The sequence below is a fragment of the Antennarius striatus genome, chromosome 17, assembly GCF_040054535.1.
Source record: "Antennarius striatus isolate MH-2024 chromosome 17, ASM4005453v1, whole genome shotgun sequence".
Lineage (NCBI taxonomy): Eukaryota > Metazoa > Chordata > Actinopteri > Lophiiformes > Antennariidae > Antennarius > Antennarius striatus.
Window position 1 is genome coordinate 1100000 of NC_090792.1, and position 27937 is coordinate 1127936.

General features: G+C 42.9%; 2 protein-coding genes across 3 annotated transcripts; one reads left to right on the plus strand and one right to left on the minus strand.

Annotated features, from left to right (window-relative positions):
* Positions 1 to 2141: 2141 nt before the first annotated feature.
* Positions 2142 to 7486, minus strand: hhipl1 (HHIP-like 1). Its single transcript, XM_068338858.1, is given in 10 exon segments — positions 2142 to 3152; positions 3255 to 3337; positions 3488 to 3569; positions 3640 to 3785; positions 4486 to 4612; positions 4962 to 5290; positions 5453 to 5596; positions 5717 to 5906; positions 5909 to 6362; positions 7203 to 7486. Coding segments are annotated over 10 exon segments (2268 nt in total). The 5' UTR covers positions 7362 to 7486; the 3' UTR covers positions 2142 to 2598.
* Positions 7487 to 9202: 1716 nt separating this feature from the next.
* On the plus strand, positions 9203 to 27819 carry setd3 (SET domain containing 3, actin histidine methyltransferase). Of its 2 annotated transcripts, none has more exons than XM_068338660.1 (13): positions 9203 to 9290; positions 11470 to 11589; positions 16497 to 16589; positions 16681 to 16829; positions 17035 to 17107; positions 17460 to 17716; positions 18240 to 18298; positions 18742 to 18856; positions 22890 to 22964; positions 23453 to 23619; positions 24104 to 24189; positions 26314 to 26474; positions 26629 to 27819. In XM_068338660.1, the coding sequence occupies exons 2-13, from the start codon at positions 11487 to 11489 to the stop codon at positions 27022 to 27024; spliced, it is 1734 nt and encodes a 577-aa protein (XP_068194761.1). In that variant the 5' UTR covers positions 9203 to 9290; positions 11470 to 11486; the 3' UTR covers positions 27025 to 27819. The 2 variants fall into 2 exon arrangements, with proteins under 2 accessions (XP_068194761.1, XP_068194760.1); XM_068338659.1 differs by having other exon boundaries at positions 9273 to 9321.
* The last annotated feature ends 118 nt before the right edge of the window (positions 27820 to 27937 follow it).

Sequence of the window (27937 nt, forward strand, 5' to 3'; positions counted from 1 at the left end):
GGGAGAGAAGAAACAGCTGGAACAGGAGCTGGATCACAGTAGAGCTGCACTCAAGCACCTGAGCAAGTCCATCATGGAGACAAAGCAAGAGTGTCTCATGCAGAAACAAGAGCTTAAGGCTACTGTGGAGAGAATGTGGGCTGACCATCAAGCCCAGCTTCAAGCCAGCTGTGCAATGATTGTTCAGTTGCAGGCTGATCTGATGGCGTCTCGTCACCTGTGCCTCCAGCTCCAGCAGACCATCAATCACCTTTCACAGGACATGGAGACATCCAGAGTTCATTATGTGAAGCAGATTGTGGAGCAGATTCTGGCTGTGAAGGAGAGGGAGCATCGCCTGGAGGAGAAGTCGTCGTCTCCACATCCCAACTGAACCACAAAGAGAGCTCCTCAGCTTCCAGTGAGGTTCAACTTCAGGAGAAGATCAAGGAGGAGTACTCACTGAATGAGGGGGAGCTGAAGCTGCAACCACCCAGAAAAAAAGACAAGCAGAGTAAGAATGGGTTTAGGAAATGAGAGCGTTCATTCATTCATCTTCAGTACCCGCTTCTTCCGCTGTCGCGGGTCGGGGGGTTGCTGGAGCCTATTCAGGCGGACTTGGGTCGTGAGGCAGGGGACAGAAAAACACGTGTGTACACTCACATGTACAGACAATTTGTGATCGGCCAATTCACCTGAAGCGCATGTTTCTGGAGGTAGGAGGAAACCAGAGAACCTGGAGAGAACCGACGCAGACATGGAGAACATGCATTTCTCCTTGTTCTTTTGAAACAATTCCCAAGCCACCTCAAGCGTCCCAGCTCGATATGGAGGAGCAACCGCTCTATTCCAGGTTCCTCATTATGTTACAAATAACACACAAAATTTCATGTTTGGATTTTTGCAATTATAACTTGTAATTGATAACTCAATCATCTTAATTTGTCAATCCTCTCAATCACTCAATTTGTGCTGCTGTTGTGTTGCTGTGGTGATGTTTTCAGGCCCACCAGCAGGAGATACTTCAGGAATTCTCGTACATTCAAAATTAAATGTGCTGCTAATTTTGTTTATGAGCCTCTAAGGTAGCAGGTCTGACTTATATCTAGTTTTCTTCATGTAGATAATAGTGTTTAATCGACGTTCTGACAATATATTACACCATTGTTAAAGTCTCTGCATTCGCTGCCTGTTTGCTTTGGGATTGATTTTCAGGTCAAGTATTATTTTATAAGACTCTTAATATTCTACATCCTGTTTTTGAGTAGATTTTAGCGTACGTACACTGTAGAGTGTTTCCAAACGTAAACCCAAGAAGACTTCAGTCTCGCTTTTAATAGTCTTATTTGCATTTACCATAACTTTTTTTGTTTAATAGTAATAATACATTAACAGATAATTTTACAATTATCTGTTATTGTATATTATTCATACCTGTCTATTTGTCTTTTAACTGATAATCTGTTGTATTGGTAAGTCTTTATTTTTTTTCTTGCTGCCCCTGATGTTTCCTCAGTCTTTTATTTTTTTTTTTGCTGTTCCTGTTTCATTAGCTCTAGCACGACCTCACTTGGGTGGTTGGTTGGTGGGTGTGTGCACATTTGTGTGTGTGGAGAGTGTTCTATTGTATTGTGTGTTAGATTATATGTGTATTAATGTGCTATATGGATATATTTTGACTGACTGATGGAAAAACAAAAAAGAATCCACTGGATTTGCTCGGGGTTGGTTGAAGAAGTCTCTTGGTTGAGAGGTGAAATATCTTCAATCAACCTAAAGCAAGGCCATTTGACTCTTCTCTTCTATTCTTGATTTATCTTGACCTTGGTGACTGAGAACCTACACACACATGGTGTTTTTATGGTTCAAATGCCTCTGGGCGTCTCCAGAGTCTCATCGTCTTCCCAGAGACAAAAGTAATATTTAATGGTGTAAAGCTAATGAGACTTGAGCCTTATGAAAAACTCACTGGTAGAGCCAAGAAGAGAATCACGACCTTAAAATGCTTGAACACTGATTCATGAATCCACTGAATAAAATTGAGAACAATTACTCAACTGTAACCACATGGTAATTTACCATTACACAACTGTCCCTGGGATAAAACTCACCATTTTAATAACTTGCATTTTTCATTATGTACTGAAAATATTATAAATAACTATATAAAATAAAACAAGTTTATTTATTTGAACATTAGACAGACAGACAGAGGTTATTGATCCCAAGCTGGGAAATTCACATTGGTTATTTATGTTGTATATCTACCATCTGCAGAATGGTATGGTTGATGGTCTGATTAAAGTATAGCAGACAGGTATTACAGACTAATAATGCATTTGTTGAATTTTACAGTGACTCCTTAATATGTGCCTATTCACTCAGTGGTATGTAACATTCCGCATGCAGATGTTCTACAGAGTTACTGTAGAAAATTATTGAGAAGGTGTAGAACCGGGTGTACATTAAGCATTCAAGTATAATATAAAATTACAAATTTCTTTTGTATTTACATTTAACAAAAACATATTTTATTATACCTTGCTGCTTTTATTTGTGTTAAATTTAGGGTGGATATAATTAATAATACTTAGCTCTGGCATCATAGTAGTGTAAATTTTAGGGGTTTGCAGTGGAAACTGAGTTGCCACAGATGGCCCCAGCATCTTCATAATGAGCACAGTTGTGTGTCCCCACACCAGCATGTCTGCAGTCCAGTAGGCTGGACTCGGTCCCTTCACACTGAACATCATCCAAAAGAATTTGAAGCCCTTTTCCCTCCCCGAACTCTGAGTTCTTGACTGCCTTAAGAGCAAATGAGAATCCAAGCTGACGGCAAACCACTGCAGCATTCTCGATATTCCATAGGTCATCACACACGGTGCCCCACTCTCCGTTGATAAAGATCTCCACCCTTCCTCGGTCACGACGGTCATATTCGTCTCCAGCCAGTCTCACTTCTCCATTTTGGACCTTGGGTGCACTTTGTGTTCTGGATTTGTTCTTCCTACGTCGGCCTTTGTGCCTGGAATGCCTGGCGGATGGCGAAGGGGTGGCTGGTCCTTGCTGGTCTACTTCAGTTAGAGCATCAATGAGCTTTTGAAGCCAGTCGTATGACTCTGTGGGTTGAGGTTCAAGCTTGTTTTTGTCTGGCAAATGAATGCCAATCAGTGCTAAAGGAATAAAACATGAATACAAGTAAATGAACGTCGCGGGGTTAATTAGAATTTTGGCTTGTCAATAATGAGGTCAAGGTGTTTTGGAAGTGGACTCACTTTCCTGAGGAACAAATCTGACGAGTTTACTTTTAACTCTGACAGGAAGTGGGTCGTAGTGACATCGTGTCGGTGGAGCTCGTCTGAAAAACAGCACATCACAAAATATTATAAATGCTGTTGCATATAAGAGAGACCTCTCCTGGGTGACAGCGGACGTGAGATTCATGCGGGACGAGTTCATCGCAGGGGCACACGAGGCACAAACAGCCATCATGTAAAGAATCATTCACCTGGAGGGATCCACCACTTTATAAACGACTCCTGAAGGTGACGTAGCACTCGGTGTGCTAGTGGACAAAAGGTACATCTCACCTGGACAGAAAGAAAACATGACAACATGTCAAGAGGACATTTTCGTCTCGTGCAGCTGTTCATGCCTTACCAGCTTCATCCTCTGCAAAGGAGATGATGTACGGATGGTAGTTGTTGATGAGTCCAGGGAACGCACAGGTCAGGTCCTTGCCCATGCAGATCTCATTGTACCTCCATTGCCTTGTGCTCATGTCCTCCTGTAGGCTCATCAAACGCCTGAAAGAGGGAACTCTTTAATCCATGATAACAAAGAAGAAATATACACAAAAAGGACATAAAAATAGGAATATAAATTAAAGGTAAACTTGAAAATACAGTGTAAAAACAGTGACAATTATAGCTCTAGACAATTAGAAAAAACAGTCCCAGGTTCAATCTCGGGCATCTGTAGCCCTACGGGGGGACAAGCCAGTGTCATCTGTAGGCCCGTCCCAATGGACAGGGATGTGGCTGGAAGGGCATCTGGCGTGCGTGTGTGTGTGTGTGTGTGTGTGTGTGTGTGTGTGTGTGTGTGTGTGTGTGTGTGTGTTTGTGTTTGTGGAATACTGCATAATGCCTGGAATATTATCTGGATGATCTCATTTGAATTGGAACAACATTTTTGTTTAATACATTTTTTTATGCAACATTTTATAATTTTATCGGTTCTATCAGTATTCCCAAACTGTGTACACCGCTTTAATATTCAGATAACAGATTCTAAAAATAGTACCACTACATAAAAGAAGCCATCTTGCATTTGCACTTTAATTTCAAACAACAAATACTGAATCAAAAAAATAATAATTAAATAGTATTATTTGTATTTCTATTATAACCCATTTCCGCACCAGTAACATGTCATTGCAGTCAGCTGAAATATTTAGGTCTCATCGAGCAAATAAAAATGTCTTACATTTACTGGATCAAACCTTACCCACTCATGAAGTCTCCAAAAATGTACATGCCATTCAAGTTGGGATATTCGCAGCCGCGATACACGTAGCCGCCAATCACTGACTTTCCCATTTTGTGAGGGTACGCATAAATTGGCAGGACATCGCCTGTAGAAAAGATTTGTTATCATCACTTCTGCTCTGCAACTCTTTTTTTCAGCGCTTTTGAGATAATTTACCCAAGGGGATTATTAAAGTGTTTTCCTGCTTCTCCTATTGCTTAATTTCATCCTCAATATTCTGTCACATATAATATTCTGTGGGTGTGGTTGTGGTGTGTTGACTAAAAATGTAGTTTGTGAACTACGTACTCAAACTGTGAACTGTAAATTCACAGTTGTACCATAAAGTAGTCGTAACTATGAGCAAATATTTTTTAGTACAGACAAAACTTGACAGAATTATTTCTATACAGACAGGAAAAGTGAGCAGACATGGTGCGTCACAGTCTACCTACCAAGAGAGCTGTTGGCACACAGTTTCTTGTCGTAGCAGGAGAAACCCTCCCTGGCTCTCCAGCCATAGTTCCGACCTTTTTCGATTATGTCAATCTCTTCAAACTTGTTCTGGCCCACATCACCACAAAATATGCGTCCTTTGCCCTCTTTGGTCACGGGGTCACCCTGGTCCACAGAACACCTCCACATATTGCGAACACCGAAGGCATAAATCTCAGGACGTGCTCCCTGTTCGTGTATGAAAGGGTTATCCGGAGGAATTCTGTATAAAGGGCCTCTCTCGTTCCCATCCACATCGATTCGGAGAACTTTACCAAGGAGAGCCGACCTAAAGCAACACGGCAAGTTGGAAGAAGTCATGTCATGATCATAATAACTCTTCTTAAGAATTTATATGATGCATTTTGATCAGAAGAAAAATCAGAAGTTGGATAAAGATTACTTAAAATCATTTGATTGTGTCTAGTCTGAGACTACACTCTAGTCTTACTTGTTCTGGCCGTTCCCATATCTCCCAAATGGATCTCCTGCCATTCCACCGTCTCCTGTGAATATGTACAGGTAGCCATCATCTCCAAACAGAAGTTGCCCCCCGTTATGATTTGATGCGGGTTCATCAATTTCCAGAATAACTCTGGAAAGACAAAAGTTGTTCAAGTACAGCTTTGTTTTTGTACTTGTGTGGAACATCTGAAAGGTTACAGACCTAAAAAACACTGATATATTTTCTTATCTGGATGTAGCACATACCTACCGTTCAGAAGTATGGTCTACCACATTCATGTCATTTGCTGGACACATGGAACTCACTGATCCTTATCCTTTCTTCAAAACCACCTCCACTGAGTAATAAACATACAATTTTCCATTGTATTTATACTTGGGGTGAAAGGTGAGCCCCAGAAAGCCTCGTTCATCACCTTCCCATGATGATGTCAACACCCGTTGCTAATGTTCAGAAATGGTCTCTCCAGTCTTGAGAGGTCAGAAAGGTACGTCCACACCAAGCCAATCTGTTCTGCCACAAAGAATCTGTGAGTGCCATCGTTGGCGTGCACCAAGGCTAGTGGGTTCCGTAGGCCATTAGCAACCTCTTCCAGACAAAGCTGCAGACAGCCGTGCACGTCTGACTGAACGTGGCCCAGGCTCTGAGTGAGCTGCTGGTTGCTGAGGAGGTGTGGGTAGCAGTAGTCCATGTCATCGAGCTCCAGGTACCGACACAGGTTTGTTTGATCGTCAATGACTTGGGCTATAGTCGGGTCATCGGTCAGGTGTGGAAGAGTGGAACGGCACTTATTCCAAAACTGGGAGCAGTAGTCTGGACAGAGGCCAGGGATGGTCCTTAATGGGGTGCTTGGGTCTTCAGCATCAAATAGGTGGGCTGCATAGGGAGAGCATTCCTAGATAGACCAAGAGCAGTGAGGAAGGGTAGAAACAATACATCTGAAGGCTCAGGAGAGAGGACACATTTTCACTAACAAACAATCTGACAACTAAACCTTATCTGGTTTTTGTCCACCTAAGGGTGACACTACATGTCCAGCCTTTAGTACACTTCCTAAAGCGAACTCAGTTCATCGCTGCTCCACCAACGAGATGTGAAACTCTTCCTTCACTGGACTCCTTCACTGGACCTGAAGTCAGTTAGTGAACTGAGACGTAGTGGAAAACTGCCTTGCTGTATGATCAGTGAAAGAGTCTGGGGACTGAACTGCCCCCCTCCCCTAACGTTAGCCACTCAAAATGTTCATTCATTCATATTCTGAACTGCGCCTTCCACTTTTGCGCGTCACAGGGTTTGCTGGAGCCTATCCTTACGTGCAACAGTGGGCAGCACACACACACACACACACACACACACACACACACACACACACACACACACACACACACACACACACACACACACACACACACACACACACACACACACACACACACACACCTATGGGCAATTTGCAACTGACCAATCCACCTCAAGTGCATGTGTTTTTTTGGAGGTGGGAGGAAACTGGAAGACTCAGAGAGAACCCACAACACGGGGAGAACATACATGTTTTGTATCAAACTAAATGAGGATAAAACTTTCAAGAATCAACCATTTCTATTACTTTTTCTAAATAAATAAATCAATAAATAAGGTACACACGTTACACAACCATATTTGTGGACAGTTGTCAGCCCACTTCTGGTGTCTGTCGTTGTGGAATAAGCCGAGCGACCTTTGTCCAACAGCCTACCTGGCAGAGCAGCTCCAGGACGAACGCAGCGCAGTTGGAAAATCCACTATAATCAAAATTATTCATAATCTGGTAGTACTTGGACATGAGCTTCTGGTCTTTGTCGTGGTCGCAGCAGCCGAACTCCTTGTACATGACACAGAACTCCAGCTCCCTCATGGGTCTGAAGGGCGGCTTGAAGTCCAGACACTGCGGGTGAAGCGCGGCGGGTTTGACGCGCAGCAAGAACAAGAGGACGCAGAGACGCGTCGGGGGACAGCCGTCGCGTGGGGTTACCGTGACACCACTGCATGGCGGAGCTCGTTCGGGCTCATGGAACAGAAAGGTACGCAGGGAGAGTCTTCCTGTCTGTACTTTGGTCTGACTCCAGCTCCGTGACGTCAGGATCAGCTGTCCTCTGTTTACCTGGACGCCTGTCGGTGGACGTTTCTGTCCAACTGTTCGGGTAACTTAACAAAATGTTTGGCCAGCAGATGGAGACATTACGTCATTCCCCTCAGTAAAGTCTCCTGGGGTGCTGAAGGGGTCTCTCTCTCTCTCTCTCTCTCTCTCTCTCTCTCTCTCTCTCTCTCTCTCTCTCTCTCTCTCTCTCTCTCTCTCTCTCTCTCTCTCTCTCTCTCTCTCTCTCTCTCTCAGCAGTGCTCAGGAGGTGGAGCGGGAATCGAACCACCGATCTTGGAATATTGGGGTCCAGTCTCCTGCTGAGCCACCGCCAACTGGAAAACATTTTCAATGTTAGTGGTTTAAAGCTGGATGGAAGGTCCACGCCGCCTCCCATCCATATGATCTGAGTTCTAACAAACATAATCCAAAAACTATCCAATTCATGATTTTAAGATAATTCCAAATTTCAAGGGTGGATAATTGGTAATGAAAATATTTCAGGAGTCATTGAAGAAAATAGAGGAATGGGTATTAGGAGGGCGTTTCAGTTTGACAAATGTCATGCTTGTCACAAAAGTAGAATTCCATACCCAAATATACTGTACGTTAACCGTATGGAGACAATCTATCGTAAGGTTGAATGTGTGAATATCTATATAGATGTAATTCTGCTTCTACTAGTCAGCAGCCTTCGTTTTTTTAAAGCCATTTCAGCAAACATCACATTATGTCTTAATGTGAAAAAGTGAAGGTATCAAAACTACGTTTGAGGTCAATAACATCTATTTTATTTCAGGCTCCTGTTCCAAAGCCACCTCCGATGGGCGCTTCACTTCTCCTCCACCAGAGGGGGGCGCTGCAGCAAACAGACCTGACTTTAGCCGAGCCCAGAGCTGGTGTGTGGTAATAAAACAATCACCATTAGGTGTTTGATTTGAGAATGATGATTGGCTGATTTCAATGTCATTCATTTATTTCTTGAATCAGCCATTGGCTAAGCAGCTGCACAATCTTGTTGAGAGTAATTTTGCTGTTGCCCTAGAGTTGAATTTCACACTGACAGCTTTAAAAATAGAAATGGCCATCTTCATTATTGAAAGAGACGTGGTTGAGCTGGACTTTTTAGGAAAGAAGAAAAAAATATAGAAAATAATCAGATTAACGGATATTGAGACAGATATGCCAGTGATTATTTAAAAAAACCAAACCATGTTAAAAATAGACAAAAACAGACAATAGTAAAAAGTAATAGTAAATTTTTATAAACCCAGCCACATGTATGATTGATTTTTTAAATCACGTTTATTTAGTTTAGTGCTTTGACAGCCATTAAACACATGCTGAAGAGATCCAGGTGCACAACTTCACAACAGACATGTGTGAAGAACAGGAGAACATGTTCACTAATACCAACAGCAAACACAGGAAAAGCAAACTGGAAGAAGATCTTCTGAAGCTATGTGAGGGATTTTTTTAACTATACCCTGAACACGAGGAATACAAAGATTTATGATGTGATTGGAAAAAAAAGTTGACAGAAAAATCCTGCGGTTTAGAGCCTTGTTGTTAAACCTCCACTACTGTAGGGGGCGATAATTATACCAAATACAGTAGCGGAAGCAGCAGCAGCAGAAGAAGAAGAGGAAGAAGAAGAAGACGAAGAAGAAACAGAAACTAGTGAATCTGTGTGACTGAAGGAACACGGTATGTTGCTGTAGTTCATAGTGAATGAATTGTGAGTCTTCCTTCTAGTCGTGTGTTGTTTTTGTTTTTGTTGTTTTTGTTGTCATCGCTAATGACTGGGCTAACAGGCTGTGTTAGCTAGCAGCTGGTGAGGCGGTTAGCTCCTGATCCCTGACGGCAGCTACTAGTTAACCACAGATTATCGTCACCACTTCACTACTAACCCGTCACCGGTTCACCTCTAACCCGTCACCAGTTCACCATTAACCCGTCACCAGTTCACCTCTAACCCGTCACCGGTTCACCACTAACCCGTCACCGGTTCACCATTAACCCGTCACCAGTTCACCTCTAACCCGTCACCGGTTCACCACTAACCCGTCACCGGTTCACCACTAATCCGTCACCGGTTCACCACTAACCCGTCACCGGTTCACCACTAACCCGTCACTGGTTCACCTCTAACCCGTCACCGGTTCACCACTAACCTGTCACCGGTTCACCACTAACCTGTCACCGGTTCACCACTAACCCGTCACCGGTTCACCACTAACCCGTCACCGGTTCACCACTAACCCGTCACCGGTTCACCACTAACCCGTCACCGGTTCACCACTAACCTGTCACCGGTTCACCACTAACCCGTCACCAGTTCACCACTAACCCGTCACCGGTTCACCACTAACCCGTCACCGGTTCACCTCTAACCCGTCACCGGTTCACCACTAACCTGTCACCGGTTCACCACTAACCTGTCACCGGTTCACCACTAACCCGTCACCGGTTCACCACTAACCCGTCACCGGTTCACCACTAACCTGTCACCGGTTCACCACTAACCCGTCACCGGTTCACCACTAACCCGTCACCGGTTCACCACTAACCCGTCACCAGTTCACCACTAACCCGTCACCGGTTCACCACTAACCCGTCACCAGTTCAACCTGTCACCGGTTCACCACTAACCCGTCACGTCTCCTTCAGTTTTAATCCAGTAGTTCTTATTCTCTTCTTTTGAAAATAATCCGGTTCCAGATTAGAATTAAGGCTCAAACATTATATTTACAGACGTCGGAGGTGTTTTCCTGTGTTTAGGTGACTGATTCTGATTAATAGTAAATTTATCAATACTTTTTTGGTGATTGTGATTTATTTCTTCTTGAAAGTTTTAAAAACGAGTTGCCAGCCCAAGAATGAGCTCAATAATGACCATAATGACTGTCAGGTTACGGGTCTGAGTTTTCTTTGTACAGATAAATGAATCTGACTTTTGGGCGTTATAATATTTAATATGTTGTATGTAACCCAAAACTTCTATTCATCTTTCTTTTACATCCTGTTTCAAGTGAAAATATATCACATTAATGCACTCACATGATGCCCCATTGGTGCCTTCAGGGATGTTCACATCCCATAGTAGTGCTTCTGACTCAGTTGTTACTGTGTTGGTGCTGCCCACCAATCAGAATCACATTCAACCAGGTGTGAGTTGTGTGTGAGGAGTCTCAGTCGAGGTAGAATGTGCAGAATAGTTTTGGGATTGATTATATTTCAGTTGGAACTAAGTCAGCTGTAATTTCTTTTGGTTTGATTGTATGATGGGTCATCAAACCTTTGAATCTATTGTAGACGTGTTCTGAACTGTTCTTCCTAGTTATCTCAGTAACCATACAAACACGTCATGGGGTTGTCAGCAGCTCAGTCCACTAAGTCTTGGGCTGGGGACCGGGAGGTGGTTGGTTCAAGGCCCATGTGGATCAAAAACATTTGGAGTGCAAACTGGCAGTGGGAGGAGCCAGCACTGCCCTTGAGCAAGGCACCCCCCCTACAAGCTGCAGTTGGCTGCACCTAATGATTCTAATTCACTGTTGTACTTGGTTTCATTTATATCGAAACTTTTGTCACCATATGTGAGTGTTAATATATAAATATTCGGGTAAAATCTCAGTCTCCAGTTCAAGAAGTATTTAGTATGAATTAAAATCTACACTATTTCCTTTTTATACATCAGTCTTTGAAGTTGGCATTAAATTACTTTACAAAAGGTGTTTTAAATCTTAAGCAGAAGACCAAACCAGGTTGGCTGAAACTGAAGCTACCGAAGTTTACCATTTAAGAGTCTGCACAAACTCAAATGAGGATGGATGGAGCTCTCGGTGTGTGCTGTAGTGGTGACATTGAATCCTGTCTGTCTTCTCAGCTTGTCTGTCCAGCATCATGGGAAAGAAAAGCAGAGTGAAGATCCAGAAGTCGGGCTCCGGAGCCAGTGCTGTGGTTTCCACCAAGGAGATGATGACTCTGATCTCTGAGCTGCTGCAGAGTGAGTTGGAGTTCAGTTTCTACACTCTGTCCACCTTAACAGGACACGAGGGGAAGAAGTCAAAGCAGTAAAGTAGCGTCAGAACGTGCCTCAGTGAAGGATTACACTGTGTCTCAGGGACGCTAACATATTTATTTATTTATGCAGTTTATTTTCTTCTTTCCAGGCATGTTATTACAACAGATTTTACTTTCATCATTGTAGAAACATCAGCAACATCACCCGAAAAGAAAAAAAAGGGTCGACGGGTAGAAGCCATTGGCTTGTGAAGTTCCCGTCCCCTAAATCAACAACATCTCTCTCATTACAGCACATTGTCAATTAATACATACTTTGCATGTCACAAATCAAATTCAATTATTTTATTCTGATACGCTGTTGTTTTGATCCATCCATTTAGTCCAATAGGCGTGCGTCTTTGCTCACCTAGTCATAACATCTTGCAAGTGCCTAATTTCTGCACAGAGGTTGTAGTGACATTTGTTTCACAGAATTAACAACATGAAGTTTATCTCGCCAAAACAGTTCAGTCCTTTAACCATCATTTGTGTGAGAAATATAACCTTGCAAAATCTTGTTTTTAAATGCTTTTTTAAAGGCAGTTAGAGTTCCCACACTCCTAATTTCATAATCCAGTCTATTCCAAAGTTTGACACCAGTGAACGATAATAGTTGATAATTGGATTCATTAATCTGTATTTGTGATTGTATGTTTTGAGATAAATTGTTATTGGCTGCTTTATACACAAGTTGTACAGTTTTATAGCTGATAATGTCATGTATTTTCAGTAGTTTAGATTTAATAAATAAGTGGTTTGTATGAGCTCTATAATGTTCATTGTGAATAATTCTCAAGGCTCTTTTCTGGGTCAATAATAAGGGTTGCAAGCCACTTTTATATGTGTTTCCCCAAACTTCAGCACAGTAGTTCAGATAGGGCAAGATTAGTGCACAATATATTATACGGAGCGCCTTTTGATTTAGGAATTTTTGAGTTCTCCAGAGTATGGATACACTTCTGGCTAACTTTATTTGCAGTTGTCTTAGGTGAGGTTTCCAATTTAGCGTCTCGTCAATAATCACTCCTAGCATTTTAAATTCATTAACCCGTTCAATGTTTATATCATTCACCCTAATATTAATTTTGTGTTTGCAGCTTTTCTTCCCAAAAAACATGTGCTTACTTTTTGTTAGGTTCAAGGATAATTTTTTTTATATCAAACCATAATTGCATCTTGGCTAATTCCTCATTGACTGTTTGGGCTAGTTTATTTATATCATGTCCTTTGCAAAGGATGGTTGTATCATCTGCAAAGAGTATCATTTTAAGTACCTTTGAAACCTTACATAAATCATTTATGTAGAGTATAAATAATTTTGGACCCAACTCTGACCCCTGTGGCACCCCACACACAATGTCTAATGTTTTTGAAGTCGTCCCGCCCAGAGTAACATATTGAGACCTCTCATGTAAATAACTCTTTATCCAATTTACTACTGTACCCCTAAATTCAAATCGTTCTAGTTTCTCAATTAAAATTTTATGATCAATTGTGTCAAAAGCTTTTTTGAGGTCAATAAAGATTCCTATGGAGTACATCTTTTGATCTATGGCATCAGTAATTAGTTCTATTGTTTCTGTCAGCGCTAACGCAGTGGAATGATCCTTCCTGAAGCCGTACTGACTACAGTCAAGGAGATTGTGCTTTGTTATGAATTTGTCCAGTCTGTTTTTGAACAGCTTCTCTAGGATTTTTGATAACTGTGGTAGTCTTGAAACAGGTCTGTAGTTTGTAAATTCACAAGCGTCCCCATTTTTATATATCGGAACCACTTTAACAATGTTCATTTTGTCAGGAAACACCCCAGTTTGAAATGACAGATTACATGTGTGTGTAAGTGGTTGCAGAATTCCATCCAGTGTGTCCTTAATTAGCTTCATATCAAATCTATTCACATCAGTAGAAGTTTTTGCTACGCATTGACTGACCAGGTGTCTCATCTCTGTGTCCTTCACTGGCTCCAGAAACATTGAGTTTGGGTTCCTTCCTCCAATGTCATCCAAGTAATCCCAGTGCGAGTGTGAGACAAGGAATGTTTTCTGCCAGCTCAGGTCCAACACCCACAAAGAATTCATTAAACTTATTAGCTACTTCATCCATATCCTCTATTTTTGTATTTTTAATATTAAAGTATTCTGGATAGGATGATTTGGCCTTACTTTGTTTTATAACAGTATTGATTATGTCCCATAATTTTTTGGTGTAATTTTTATTTTCTGCAAGAAATTTACTGTAGTATTCTTTCTAACATGTTCATATTATAATCTTTAATTCATTTCTATATTTTTTGTATTTAGTTTCTGCTTGTTCTGTTCTTTGTTTAAGAAACTTTTAATATAATGTATTGTTTTTCCGACAGGCATTGATCAGTGACGACGTCATCCATGGTTTCTTAACACCTTTTTTGTTTAGATGAATTTTCTTCACTGGACAATGTAAATTGTACAATTCTTCTATTCTGTCAGTGAGATAGTTATACGCAGTGTTAACATCCTCAGCAGCGTAAACATCAGACCAGTTCAGAGCTAACAGATCGTTTCTTAATGCATTCATTCTTTCTCCAGTCTTGACTCTCTTGTAGAATGTTTGGGCCTGTTCTCGACACACGGTTTGTTTCCAGTCATAGTTGGTAAATATTGGGAGGTGATCACTTATGTCATTGATCAGTAGGCCGCTCATAGTTTCATTAAGCATAATATTAGTGAAAATTTTATCTATCAAGGTGGCACTATGAGTAGTGATTCTACTTGGTTTAGTGATTAAAGGCTGTAAACCAAATGTGTACATCATATTTATGAAGCTTTCAGTTTGTGCATTTTTGTTGGGGTTTAACAGATCAATGTTGGTATCACCACATAAAAACACGTGTTTGTGATTGACTTTCGAGAGTAAATTTCCCACACATTCAGTAAAATCTTCTATTTTAGAACCAGGTGTTCTGTAGACACAACTTACAACAATATTTTTACCTTTTTTCACAAACACTTCCACAGTTACACATTCCATTATATTATCAACAGTTATCGACATATTTTTTAGAGTCTCAAATTTAATATTATTATCAATAAACAGGGCAACCCCCCCCTCCTTTGTTCCTCCTGTTCACACAAGTCATGTTATATCCCTCCATATGGAAATCCATGCCTCTGTTTTCATTAATCCAAGTTTCTGTCATAGCGATGATTTTAAATATTTATCAAACTGGTTTAGCTAATCCTTAATGTGTCCAAAACTGGTGTATAGACTCCTACTGTTGAAGTGAATTAGTGAAAGCTGGCCATTAGGTTTAAACTTTTTGTTGTATTGCTCCTGGGTGTGATATCCATTATTTCTCATTGTATCTCTGTAAAAATTGTTATCCGGGTCAATAATTCCATTTGGGTCAGACGGGGTATAATCCACAAAGTGATCGGTTTTCAATTCCAGACTATCTTGATCAGCGGTTCTCTGTATCAGATCTTTCATTTCTTCAGACAGTACAGAGATGGCTGTTTTCTGCTGTGTTGAAGTTACAGAGGTTTTGTCTTTGGTCAGACCTTATTGGTTGAGTTTCTCCAATTCCTCTACATTTTTAATCACCATTGTTTTCATCTGCTCCGGATAAAGCCCCTTTATTTTGATGAAGATCCTGCTGTTGTTGGTCCAGGTGTTTTCAATCAGCCCGTTCTTCTTCAGCTGTCGAGCTCTTTTAGCGATATCAGCATTCTTTTTGGTGAGGTTCTCGTTGATGTAGACGTCTTCTCCTCTCAGTTTAGGGCCTTGTTTCAGAAGAGCAATTTTGGACTTGCAGTTGTAGAACTTTATCAGCACTGCAGGTGGTCTCCTACCTCCAGATGGTAGTGGGTGACATGTCTCAATCTGGTCCGGCTCGATGTTAATCTCCAGGTCCCTCAGTTGAGTAATCACCTGTTGTTCCACCGACTCATAATCGGTGCTGTGTTCTGTTTCCACTCCTCTGGTCACGGCATGAGCATAATTTCTTGGCTTAAGTTTGATGCCGGTGATGATCACGTCATTTATTCGAATGCTTTGTTCGAATTCCTCCATTCTTTGTTGTCCTTGTTCTGCTCCTTTCTGCATTTTTTCCATGTCATCCTCCACTTTTTGCAAGCGTTTGATTAACAGTTGCAGCTTGTCTTCCAGCCTCTTATCAAGTTCACTGTTGAACTTATCGAAGTCACTCCTGTGCTGGTCCACAGTGCGGGTTAGCACCTCCAACCCAGGGACCATTCGTTCCAGGGTTTTATTTTCATGTTTATTCTCAGACTCCTCAGGTTGTCCTTGCTCTGCTCCTTTCTGTATTTTTTCCATGTCATCCTCCAGTTTTTGCAAGCAGATGATTAGCGGTTTCATCTTTTCTTCCAGCCTCTTATCAAGTTCACTGTTGAACTTATCGAAGTCACTCCTGAGCTGGTCCACAGTGCGGGTTAGCTTCTCCAACCCAGAGACCATTTGTTCCAGGGTTTTATTTTCATGTTTATTCTCAGACTCCTCAGATTTCCCTCTTCCTTTTGGCATTTTGAAGGAGTCAGTGAGAGTTAATGAGTGTTTATCCAGAACGAATTTAAGAGAGATAGCAAAGTTAGCAACAACGAGAGACAGAAGAAAAGACGTCTGCTCTCATTGAAAGCCGGAAGCTTTTAAAATCTGGATTGGCATTATGACCACATGGCATTATGGGAAGAAGGGAAGAGTGTGATGCTCTGAACAATGCGCTGGATGAACAAGTCGTATCCATGGAGATACGATTTGTTTATTGAAAATATGACACTTATTTTGATCCATTTACATTGATGGGATTTTTAATTAATTTTGTTCAGGGTTTTTTTTCCATGTGTTTCCCAGAATGCAGCAGTGCAGCACCCTCTGCTGGTAAAGAGTGGGAAGAGTACGTCCAGATCAGAGGGATGGTTGAGAAAATCCGCAAGAAACAGAAAGGTGACGACGTGTCCACGCATTTCCTTCTTTATCCCCAAAGAACTAATAGTGAATTGTTTTAAAATGAAAGAGTTTGTGTGTTTTCGTTCAGGGATGTCGGTGGTGTTTGAGGGGAGCAGAGAGGACTACTTCCCCGACCTGATGTCTTGGGCTCAGAAGAACCAGGCGTCCTGTGATTGCTTCACGGTCACCAACTTTGGAACAGAGGGCTACGGCCTGAGGGCCACAAGAGACATCAAGGTGGGTTCCACTTCTTTTCAAAGATTATCTTCTAAATGCTCCATTTATTCAGTTGGAGTCATAAGTGTGGCTTAAAATGTTAAGTCAGGTAACTATTAGTCTGTTACCCTATGACACGTTTGTGGGAGGTTCTCCTCCCTGAGTCAGCTGGTTAACCCCGTTGTCATGAATGTTATTTACACTGTGTGTGTGTGTGTGTTTGCAGGCAGAAGAACTATTCCTATGGATTCCCAGGAAGATGCTGATGACGGTTGAATCGGCCCAGAACTCTGTCCTGGGTAAAGACACACGTTCTAACTTAAAAAGAGAAATTACAGAATGAAAGGAGATGATCTCCTTTGACTTCATCTAAATTAGTTTTTGCAAAGTGTTACATTAGTGTGCACCATTGTGTCACAAGCACCTGGATCTCTTTGTCTGTGTCAGATGTGGAACCAGCAGCGGTGTATTTAAGTGTCGGTTCATCCAATTTAAATGCTGATCAGTATTTCACAGCCTTTACCTTGTGCAACCAGTGTTTACTTTACCTAATGAATCTGTGTTTTAGTTTACACACAACAGCATAGAGTTTTTGAACTTTGATAGTTAAACATGTCTTCTTGTCTCTCCTTTATGTCCCTCGTTCCTCAGGTCCGCTGTACAGTCAGGACCGGATCTTGCAGGCCATGGGTAACGTGACTCTGGCCTTCCACCTGCTGTGTGAGCGTGCCAACCCCGACACATTCTGGCTGCCGTACATCCGCAGTCTTCCTCAGGAATACGACACCCCGCTGTACTACCAGCAGGAAGAGGTGCAGCTGCTGCTGGGAACGCAGGCGGTGCAGGACATTCTCAACCAGTATAAGAACACAGCACGCCAGTACGCGTACTTCTACAAATTAATTCAGGTATGTAGATAGAATGAACACACAGACATACTGTAAAATGTTTGAAGTATACAAGAGAAAATCCAACAAATAAAGAGAACATTTGATCCTCACAGTAGAACACAAAATCGTTTGTCCCTTTTTGCTCTTCGTGACGGCGGCTCTACATTCTTGGAGTTGAGAGGACGACTTGGCATCATTTCTCCAACTCAGACTTTCCATGTCATGGACTTCACATTCTGTGTATTGAGTGTATTGATCTCTGTCATAGACGGTTTCTGTTGGGAGCTGGGATAGGCTCCAGCTCCACATGACCTGTGCAAGCGGATGAAGGGGGTTGAGAAAATGAATGAATGAATGAATGAATGAATGAATGAACAGGGTTTTGGGGGGAGTTATTCCTTATCTGATGTGACGGTCGTACTGATGGGGGGGGGGGGCGTCATAGTGCTCGCAGTACACAAAAGGTCGGAGGGATGTCGTCCATGTGCAGATTGTAAGAATAAATAAACTTGACTCTTGTCCTTCTCCTCTCCATCCTTAGACTCATCCAGCAGCGAGCAAACTGCCTTTGAAGGACAACTTCACGTTTGATGACTACAGGTGAGTGCTTTCAAGTGTGTGTGTGTGTGTGTGTGTGTGTGTGTGTGTGTGTGTGTGTGTGTGTGTGCGTGTGCGTGTGTGTGTGTGCGTGTGTGCGTGTACATACATACAACTATTGGATGGGTTTAAACAAGCCACCTGATTCTCCCTGGATGAGATCCTTCAGCTGTAGCTTGAGGTTCCTGAGTTGGGGCAGATGTTCTCCCTGCACCCCCCCTCTACCCAACGCTGCGTCACACACAGCCGTCACCAACAACAATGCAGAATCGCTCGTCCGCTTTAGCTGAAATCATTTCTAGTTGTATCCTTGAAGTACTTTTCTGTAGTTGTGCAGTTTTTGTGCATTCCCGTTGAAATGATCCAGTTCAGATTTTGTGCTAATAATCAGCTGCTGTTGTGCAGATTGATTGTTTATTGAAGTGCCTCACTGGTGTGTGTGACAGGTGGGCGGTTTCCTCAGTGATGACCCGTCAGAACCAGATCCCTACTGAGGACGGAAGCCAGGTCACGCTGGCCCTCATTCCCCTGTGGGATATGTGTAACCACACTAATGGACTGGTAACGTCTCCATCAGACACACACACACACACACACACACACACACACACACACACACACACACACACACACACACGCACACGTGTGTTTACATCATAGTGAACCAATAAATGCTTTTAGAAAAGGTTTTCCAAAGTATTTTGATTTGTGTTGGTTAAATTCAAGCTTCAAGTAACTTAAAAGCGTTGTTTTCTGTATGTAGGAGGAAGAAATGATAAAACAAATGACATGTAGAAAAGAAAAGAACCACTGGGTGCTTTAAAAATATCCTAATTGGGTTAATCACAAATTGTGATCCCCTTCAGGATGTGTTCGAGTCCGTCTTTGGTGAAGGTTCACTCGCATCAGTCCGTCGCATTTTGTGTTAAGAAAGAGATGAACACCACGGTTCACTGGCGTCGCATCTTCTTCTTTTCCTTTTGGCTTTTCCCTTCAGGGGTCGCCACAGCGAATCAATTTCCTCCATCTAGCCCTGTCCTTTGAATCCTCTTCTCTCACACCAACTACCTTCATGTCTTCCCTCACTACATCCATAAACCTCCTCTTTGGTCTTCCTCTAGGCCTCCTGCCTGGCAGTTCAAAACTCAGCATCCTTCTACCAATATATTCACTGTCTCTCCTCTGGACATGTCCAAACCATCTCAGTCTGGCCTCTCTGACTTTATCTCCAAGACCTCTAACATGTGCTGTCCCTCTGATGTACTCATTCCTGATCCTATCCTTCCTGGTCACTCCCAGAGAGAACATCAGCATCTTCATCTCTGCTACCTCCAGCTCTGTCTCCTGTCTTTTCTTCAGTGACACTGTCTCAAGACCAAACAACATCGCTGGTCTCACCACAGTTTTGTACACCTTTCCTTTCATTTTAGCTGAAACTCTTCTATCACACATCACACCCGACACTTTCCTCCACCCGTTCCATCCTGCCTGGACACGCTTCTTCACCTCTTTTCCACACTCTCCATTGCTCTGGACTGTGGAGCCTAAGTACTTAAAATCCTCCACCTTCTTGATCTCTTCTCCCTGTAACCTCACTCTTCCACTTGGGTCCCTCTCATTCACACACATGTACTCTGTCTTACTGCGGCTAACCTTCATTCCTCTCCTTTCCAGGACAAACCTCCACTTCTCTAGCTTCTCCTCCACCTGTTCCCTGCTCTCACTACAGATCACAATGTCATCTGCAAACATCATAGTCCATGGAGATTCCTGTCTAACCTCGTCTGTCAACCTGTCCATCACCATAGCAACAAGAAGGGGCTCAGAGCTGATCCCTGATGCAGTCCCACCTCCACCTTGAACTCCTCTGTCACACCTACAGCACACCTCACCACTGTCTTACAGTCCTCATACATGTCCTGCACCGCTCTAACATACTTCTCTGCCACTCCAGACTTCCTCATACAATACCACAGTTCCTCTCTGGGCACCCTGTCATAAGCTTTCTCCAGATCTACAAAAACACAATGCAGCTCCCTCTGGCCTTCTCTGTACTTCTCTATCAACATCCTCAGAGCAAATACTGCATCTGTAGTACTCTGTTTTGGCATGAAACCATACTGCTGCTCACAAATGTTCACTTCTGCCCTTAGTCTAGCTTCCACTACTCTCTCCCATAACTTCATTGTATGGCTCATCAGCTTTATTCCTCTGTAGTTGCTACAACTCTGCACATCTCCCTTGTTCTTAAAAATGGGCACCAGCACACTTCTCCTCCATTCCTCAGGCATCTTCTCACTATCTAAGATCCTGTTGAACAACCCAGTCAGGAACTCTACCGCCACCTCTCCTAGACCCTTCCATACCTCTACAGGTATATCATCAGGACCGACTGCCTTTCCACTCTTCATCCTCTTCAATGCCCTCCTCACTTCATCCTGACTAATCTTTGCTACTTCCTGGTCCACAACAGTCACCTCTTCTAGTCTTTGTTCCCTCTCATTTTCCACGTTCATCAACTCTTCAAAGTACTCTTTCCATCTTCCCATCACACTACTGGCACCTGTCAATAGACTTCCATCCCTATCCTTAATCACCCTAACCTGCTGCACGTCCTTCCCATCTCTGTCTCTCTGTCTTGCCAACCGGTATAGATCAGTCTCTCCCTCCTTACTGTCCAACCTAGCATACAAGTCATCATAAGCTTCTTGTTTGGCCTTTGCTACCTCTACCTTCACCTTATGCTGCATCTCCCTGTACTCCTGTCTACTCTCCTCAGTCCTCTCAGTGTCCCACTTCCTTTTGGCTAACCTCTTTCTCTGTATACACTCCTGTACCTCCTCATTCCACCACCAAGTCTCCTTATCTACTTTCCTTCCAGATGACACACCAAGTACTCTCCTACCTGTCTCCCTGATCACATTAGCTGTAGTTGTCCAGTCATCTGGAAGCACCTCCTGACCACCCAGAGCCTGTCTTAACTCCTTCCTAAAAGTCCTGCAACACTCTTCCTTTTTCAGCTTCCACCATTTCGTCTTCTGCTCTGCCTTTGCCCTCTTCATCTTCCTCACCACCAGAGTCATCCTACACACCACCATCCTATGCTGTTTGGCTACACTCTCACCTACCACTACTTTGCAGTCACTGATCTCTTTCAGGTTACACCGTCTACACAAGATGTAGTCTACCTGTGTGCTCCTACCGCCACTCTTATAAGTCACTCTATGTTCCTGCCTCTTCTGGAAGAAAGTATTCACTACAGCCATTTCCATCCTTTTTGCAAAGTCAACCACCATCTGTCCTTCTGCGTTCCTCTCCTGGATACCAAACCTGCCCATCACCTCCTCATCACCTCTGTTTCCTGCACCAACATGTCCATTGAAGTCTGCTCCAATGACAACTCTCTCACTTGTAGGCATGCTCTGCATCACTTCATCAAGGTCCGACCAGAATTTCTCCTTCTCCTCCAGCTCACATCCTACCTGTGGAGCATACCCACTAACAACATTGAACATCACACCTTCTATTTCTAGCTTCAGACTCATCACTCTATCTGACACTCTTTTTACCTCCAGGACATTCCTAACAAACTCCTCCTTCAAGATAACTCCTCCTCCGTTTCTCTTCCCATCTACACCATGATAGAACAACTTGAACCCTGCTCCTAAACTTCTAGCCTTGCTACCTTTCCACCTGGTCTCCTGGACACACAGTATGTCTACCTTCCTCCTCTGCATCATGTCAACCAACTCTCTACCTTTTCCTGTCATAGTTCCAACATTCAACGTCCCTACTCTCAGTCCTATACTCTTGGTGTTCCTCTTCTCTTTCTTCGTGTGAACGCACTTTCCTCCTCTCCTTCTTCGACCAACAGTAATCCAATTTCCACCGGCGCCCTGTAGGTCAACAGCGCCGATGGCGGTCGTTGTTAACCCGGGCCTCGACCGATCCGGTATGGAAGTCATAGGTCGCATCCTAAATAGAAATAAAATAAGAAACTAGACAAGTAAAAGCCAGCGGTAACGACAAGATTATAACTCCAAACTGAAAAACAGAACTTTTATTTCGCTGATCTTCCGCTGTTTGCTGAACGGTTTAAAAGCTGCTGCCTCCAGAACTCCAGCTGAAATTAAAAAGGCTTTGCTGCGTCAGTCACCCATGAAAACACTCTATAAAGTGTGAACTGACAAATACACCCACTGATTGTTTTTGTGTCACATTTTTATTTGATTTTTAACTTAATTTTTTTCCCATTTAAAAAAAGTGTATTTTTTATTTTTTTAAATATGTTGCCCTCAACCCAAGCCACCAAAACAAAATACATAAAAATATTGATTGATTAAAAATATATATTTATATTTTACATACAAGGAAAAGGTCAAGTCCTATGGAGCAACAACCATTGGAGCTTCCTTTTCCAGTAGCTAGAAATTAATTCTACTTTTCATGTCATCCTAATGATCATTGGTCCAGATAGATCCTGTTATTGATTAGTTATTAGATTATAGGTTATATAAATCATAGGTTTGTTGTTGACCAAAGAGGAGTGAGTTGTTTCTTCTTCCTTGAGACTCAAATGACTGTCGGTCTGCAGATCACAACTGGCTACAACCTGGAAGACGATCGCTGTGAATGTGTGGCGCTGCAGGACTACAAGGAAAACGAACAGGTGAGTCCGACGCGCGCGCAGCTGAAACTTTACTCTGTTTCCTATAATGTAATAGTGAATATATTTAGAAGCAACACCAGATAAAACTAACGCAGATGCCATGGAGGCACAAGGAAGCCACACAACGTTAATGCGTACATATGTCAGTTTAAAATGAAGAAGTTCTCCATTACAGTAGCAAAGAAAATGAATGTTATTAAAAATAGGTTTAGAAAGTAATGCGACACATTCAGCGGTGTAGAAGTGAAACGGAGGCGACACGGTGAGTGTCATGCACAGCTTTGGTGTGATGCTGAGCTTTTCTTCACGCTGTGCTTTTGTCATGACGCTGCTCAAATGTCTGAACTGTAGGGTTGGGAAGAAAGTTTTTTTTTAAACAAAGAGTTCATCAGTATATCTGCAGTCCTGTGTTCCAATCCCAACTAGTTAGCTCCATAGATTTAATTCCTGATAGCATTTTTGATTGTAATGTGTCATTCTCTCCATAGATTTACATCTTCTATGGCACCAGGTCTAACGCCGAGTTCGTCATCCACAACGGCTTCTTCTACCAAGACAACATCCACGACCGAGTGAAGATCAAGCTGGGTGTCAGTAAAAGCGAGCGTCTCTACGCCATGAAGGCTGAAGTTCTGGCTCGAGCCGGCATCCCAGCGTACGTGTCCTCACTCACGAGCCAGAGGAAACACGTCCTCTATCCTTGAGGAGTAGAATCTGCAGACTTGAAGCGTTTTTACACTGATCAAGGAGGGATTTGACCACAGTGTAGACGTCCTGACATCTGCCTGTTGTGTGGTCTCTGTGGAGGGATGGAAACAGTGCTGCAGTCGAGGGTTCATTTGTTTTTCTCTGTTTCTTCATCCAGTCAGTTATCACTTTGTTTGTTAGCTTGCTGTTTAAGTGTGTAGGTACACTGTGGTATGGATCAATATATTGATCACTGTGCTGTAGTGAAAGTATTGATGATACAACAGTTGATGTTGTATTTCTACATTTGACACAGCCTTGAGACGGTGGTCAGACAGATCGGATTCTCTTCTCTACTGAACATAACGTCTATAAAGCAGTATTTGACTGAGGTAATCGATCACATGATAACAGAATCATTACTGATGGTGATCTGTGTTTTCTATTTGCAGCTCCTGTGTTTTTGCTCTGCACTGTAATGAACCGCCCATTTCATCACAGCTCCTAGCCTTCCTCAGAGTCTTCTGTATGACGGAGGGTAAGACACTGACAGACATCAGCACTAAACACCATCAACCCTCATTTACATCTGTTTGCTCCTGATATATCGATATACAGGTAGTCGTCGACTTACGACCTATGCAACTTACGACCGACCGACTTTACGACCACAATGTCCGGGTAACGCGGGCATTCCCTCCAGCCACAGTACTCACGCTCTGAGGCTCCCGCGCTCTCTTCAGTCCCCACGGCGCACACACGCTGTTCAGTCACACTGAGATCAGCAGCCCAGCCCACTACTGATGGGCCGGGCTGCTTAGGAGGCTGTGACGGAGAAATGTATGAATGACGTATGGAAAAACTGTCAAGCGTTACGTGAACTCTTCTGCTGGATTTGAAAGTGACGAAGAACTTGATCAGATTCGAGAGAAAATAGTGAAACTGGCAAAAAACCTCTCCTTGGAGAACTCACGAATGATCGCGCTGTATGAAGAACTGATCGCGCTGGAAGAAGAAAGAGTGGAAGAAGAAGAGAGAAGAGAAGCAGAGAAAGAAGAGGAGGAAACAGAAAAAATGTTCACCACCAAAGGCTTGTCAGAAGGCTTTTCCCTGTTAAATAAACTCCGTGCACACTTTGAAGAAATGGACATAGAACATAGAAACATTTGCAAGGATTGAACGGATGGCAAACGACGCTTTCCGTCCATATCGTGAAATTTATGAGGAGAAAAAGAAACGAACAATTCAGACAAAGCTCACAATGATGATGAAAACATCGTCTCCCGCTCCCACCAACCCACACGCTGCCCCAGCTGACGATCCGGACGACCCCCAGCCAAGCACCAGCACCAGTGATGCTGGATTGAATTTTTACTTAAGAGTCGATTTACGACCAAGTCGAGTTACGACCGATGTGTCGGGACCAATCGCGGTCGTAAGTCGGCGACTACCTGTAGTTGAAATATTGGACACTTTTTCCTGGAAACGTTAGTCTTTTTACTAAATACTGTGTGTGTCTAATATTGTTAATGTAAACCGTCTGCTTGTAAATCACTGAACAAAAATGTAAGCAGCGTTGTGTTGGCTCCCGTTATTTATGAGATCAACTCACAACATATTCTACATACACAAAATAATAAGTGGTAATTTATACACAAAGTAACTAATAAAAGCTTATTTTGTGTATGTAGAAAATGTTTTGAGTTGATCTCATTAATAATGGGAGCAAAAACAACAGTATTTCATTTATATTCAGTGTAAAAATGATTGCTTTCTCTTTTTATGAAGTTTTACAATATATCCTAACTTACACACACACACACACACACACACACACACACACACACACACAGAGACGTTGTGAAGTGGTGACGGCTTCCTCCACACGTCGGTGGAGGTGTGTTCAGTCTTCAGGTTGTTGGTTGATCAAGGCAGTCTAACAGATGTGCTGATGGAGCTGTGACCCCGGGGGGGGGGGGTTGCAGTATTCATCAGCATGAATAGAGGATGACACAGGTGTCATAAATCCCATACATCCTACTCACACGGCTCGTCTTCAGGACCTCGCTCAATATTTTATTTATTAATTTAGAGATGAAGTATCAATAAAGCTTTTTGTGACATTTCTTGCACGTGTGTGTGTGTGTGTGTGTGTGTGTGTGTGTGTGTGTGTGTGTGTGTGTGTGTGTGTGTGTGTGTGTGTGTGTGTGTGTGTGTGTGTGTGTGTGTGTGTGTGTTAAAAAAAAAGTTTAAAAAAAAAAAATCCAACAGTTTGGATCACAAATGGGACACTCCACACTTTCTCCCAGTGCAACATGTGATCAGCAGTTTAATGTAAAAGATTATTCAGGTCGATCAGCAGCAGGCGTCACATCACAATCCATGAATGTGTAAAATAAAGTCCTTAGAATGATGATTAAATGAATGCAGAACACAAAAACTTCTCAGAAGGTACATATGGTACACTTCTCATGAAATTAAGAATTTCTTTGAAATCCTGTCAGCATTGGGGGCCCATGCTGTATGTTTTTAAGACTTTCATGGTGCGTCATCCACAAGACATCTACAATCCACAAATGTTCTCGTCCAACAAACCCATGACCCACACCGACTGTGGTCTGACTGTCTTTCATGGAGATGCTAACATCTCATCTGGTTTCAGAGGAACTGAAGGAGTGTCTGCTTGGGGACCAGGCCATCAGTAAGATCCTCACCCTGGGTAACAGCGAATACCCCGTCAGCTGGGAGAACGAGATCAAGCTGTGGACGTTCCTCGAGAACCGAACCGCTCTCCTTCTCAAGACCTACAAGACCACATCAGAGGTCAGTCAGCTGAAGGAAATTTAGCACAAATGTTTGTGTGTCTCTCAAATGGACACAAGATTCCAGTGACAGCAGAGTAAGAAAATGTCATGAACTTCTTTAACCTGTTCTCATGATTGTTCTCACCTGTCATCTCCTGGCCCGTGTCTCCCAGGAGGACCGCTCCATGCTGGAGAAACCTGATCTGTCCCTCCACTCCTGCGTGGGGATCCAGCTCCGCATGGCGGAGAAGCAGATCCTGGAAAACACCTCGGCTTGTGGGCGAGCCAAACGTCTGCACTTCCAGAAGAAGCTGGAGGAGGGGGCGCCTCTGCCTCGCTACAAGGAAAGCGACGTTGCTCTGATGGAGAATGCCGACGGCGACGCAAAGCTTCCTATTATATTACGCAAACTGGAGGATGTGGAAGAAGGCCAGGAGCTCCCGCTGGAGATGAAGACTGAGTACGACCTGGATATGGAGTTCCGTGGACCGTCAGAGCGAGAGGAGGGTCAGGAGAAGGTCGGCAAAGACGCTGATTCAGCTCTGGACTTAATCAGAAGTTCAACCTAGAAGGGCCGAAGGGAAGCGGCCGGTCCAAGTGCCAGTGGAACTGAGGAGAATCAGAGAGAACAGCGAATACGTTCAGTCCATTTACTGCCACAGCAATGCTATTTATTTATTTTTGTCCCTGAAATCAGAAGAGATATATATAGAGGTTAAAATAATATAACTTTCCTGACTCTAGGTCGTTCAGCATGGCTTTCCTACAAACTAAAACCTGCTGCCGGTGTGTGTGTCCCCCCCACCTCCTGGCAGAACAGAACTTAGATCGACTTCTTTAGGAGAAAGGAAAGAACACACGACAAACTCCAGCAAAATGTGTGTGTAGACAATAATACTAGTGGAGTTAGGAGACTGTTATCGCAAGAACCCAAACGCTCTCTAGTGTCGGTTCACTGGTTAGTGCAGTGTGTGTGTGTGTGTGTGTGTGTGTGTGTGTGTGTGTGTGTGTGTGTGTGTGTGTGTGTGTGTGTGTGTGTGTGTGTGTGTGCATATGCATCAGTATGTGTGTGTTGACAATCATGTTTTCTAGTGCAGTTTGTGACGTGCTACCTGGTTAAAGCCCTCACCACACTTTTCCCTCATTAAAAGTATCCTTTGAGAACACAGTGGATACCTGGAGGATGATGTTTGCTTTCTCAATTAAAAGTTTTATTTTTGCCCTCATCATATTGTGTAGTTCCAACCTTAAGAAACACACCCTTTCAACTCACCTTCAGGCAAAAAGTGTGTTTTGGAATTTAATTTTTAATATTTATCAGAAATGGCGGGATAGCGCCCCCCCCCCCCCCCCCCCCCCAGAAAACGCCGCCCAGAGAGTCACCCGTCGTGAATTCTTCTGTTTTGTTTGATTACCTTAAATGTATTCGTTTCTCACCATAGAGATTAAGACTCACTCGGTTCTCCTCTTCTTCAGATAGGG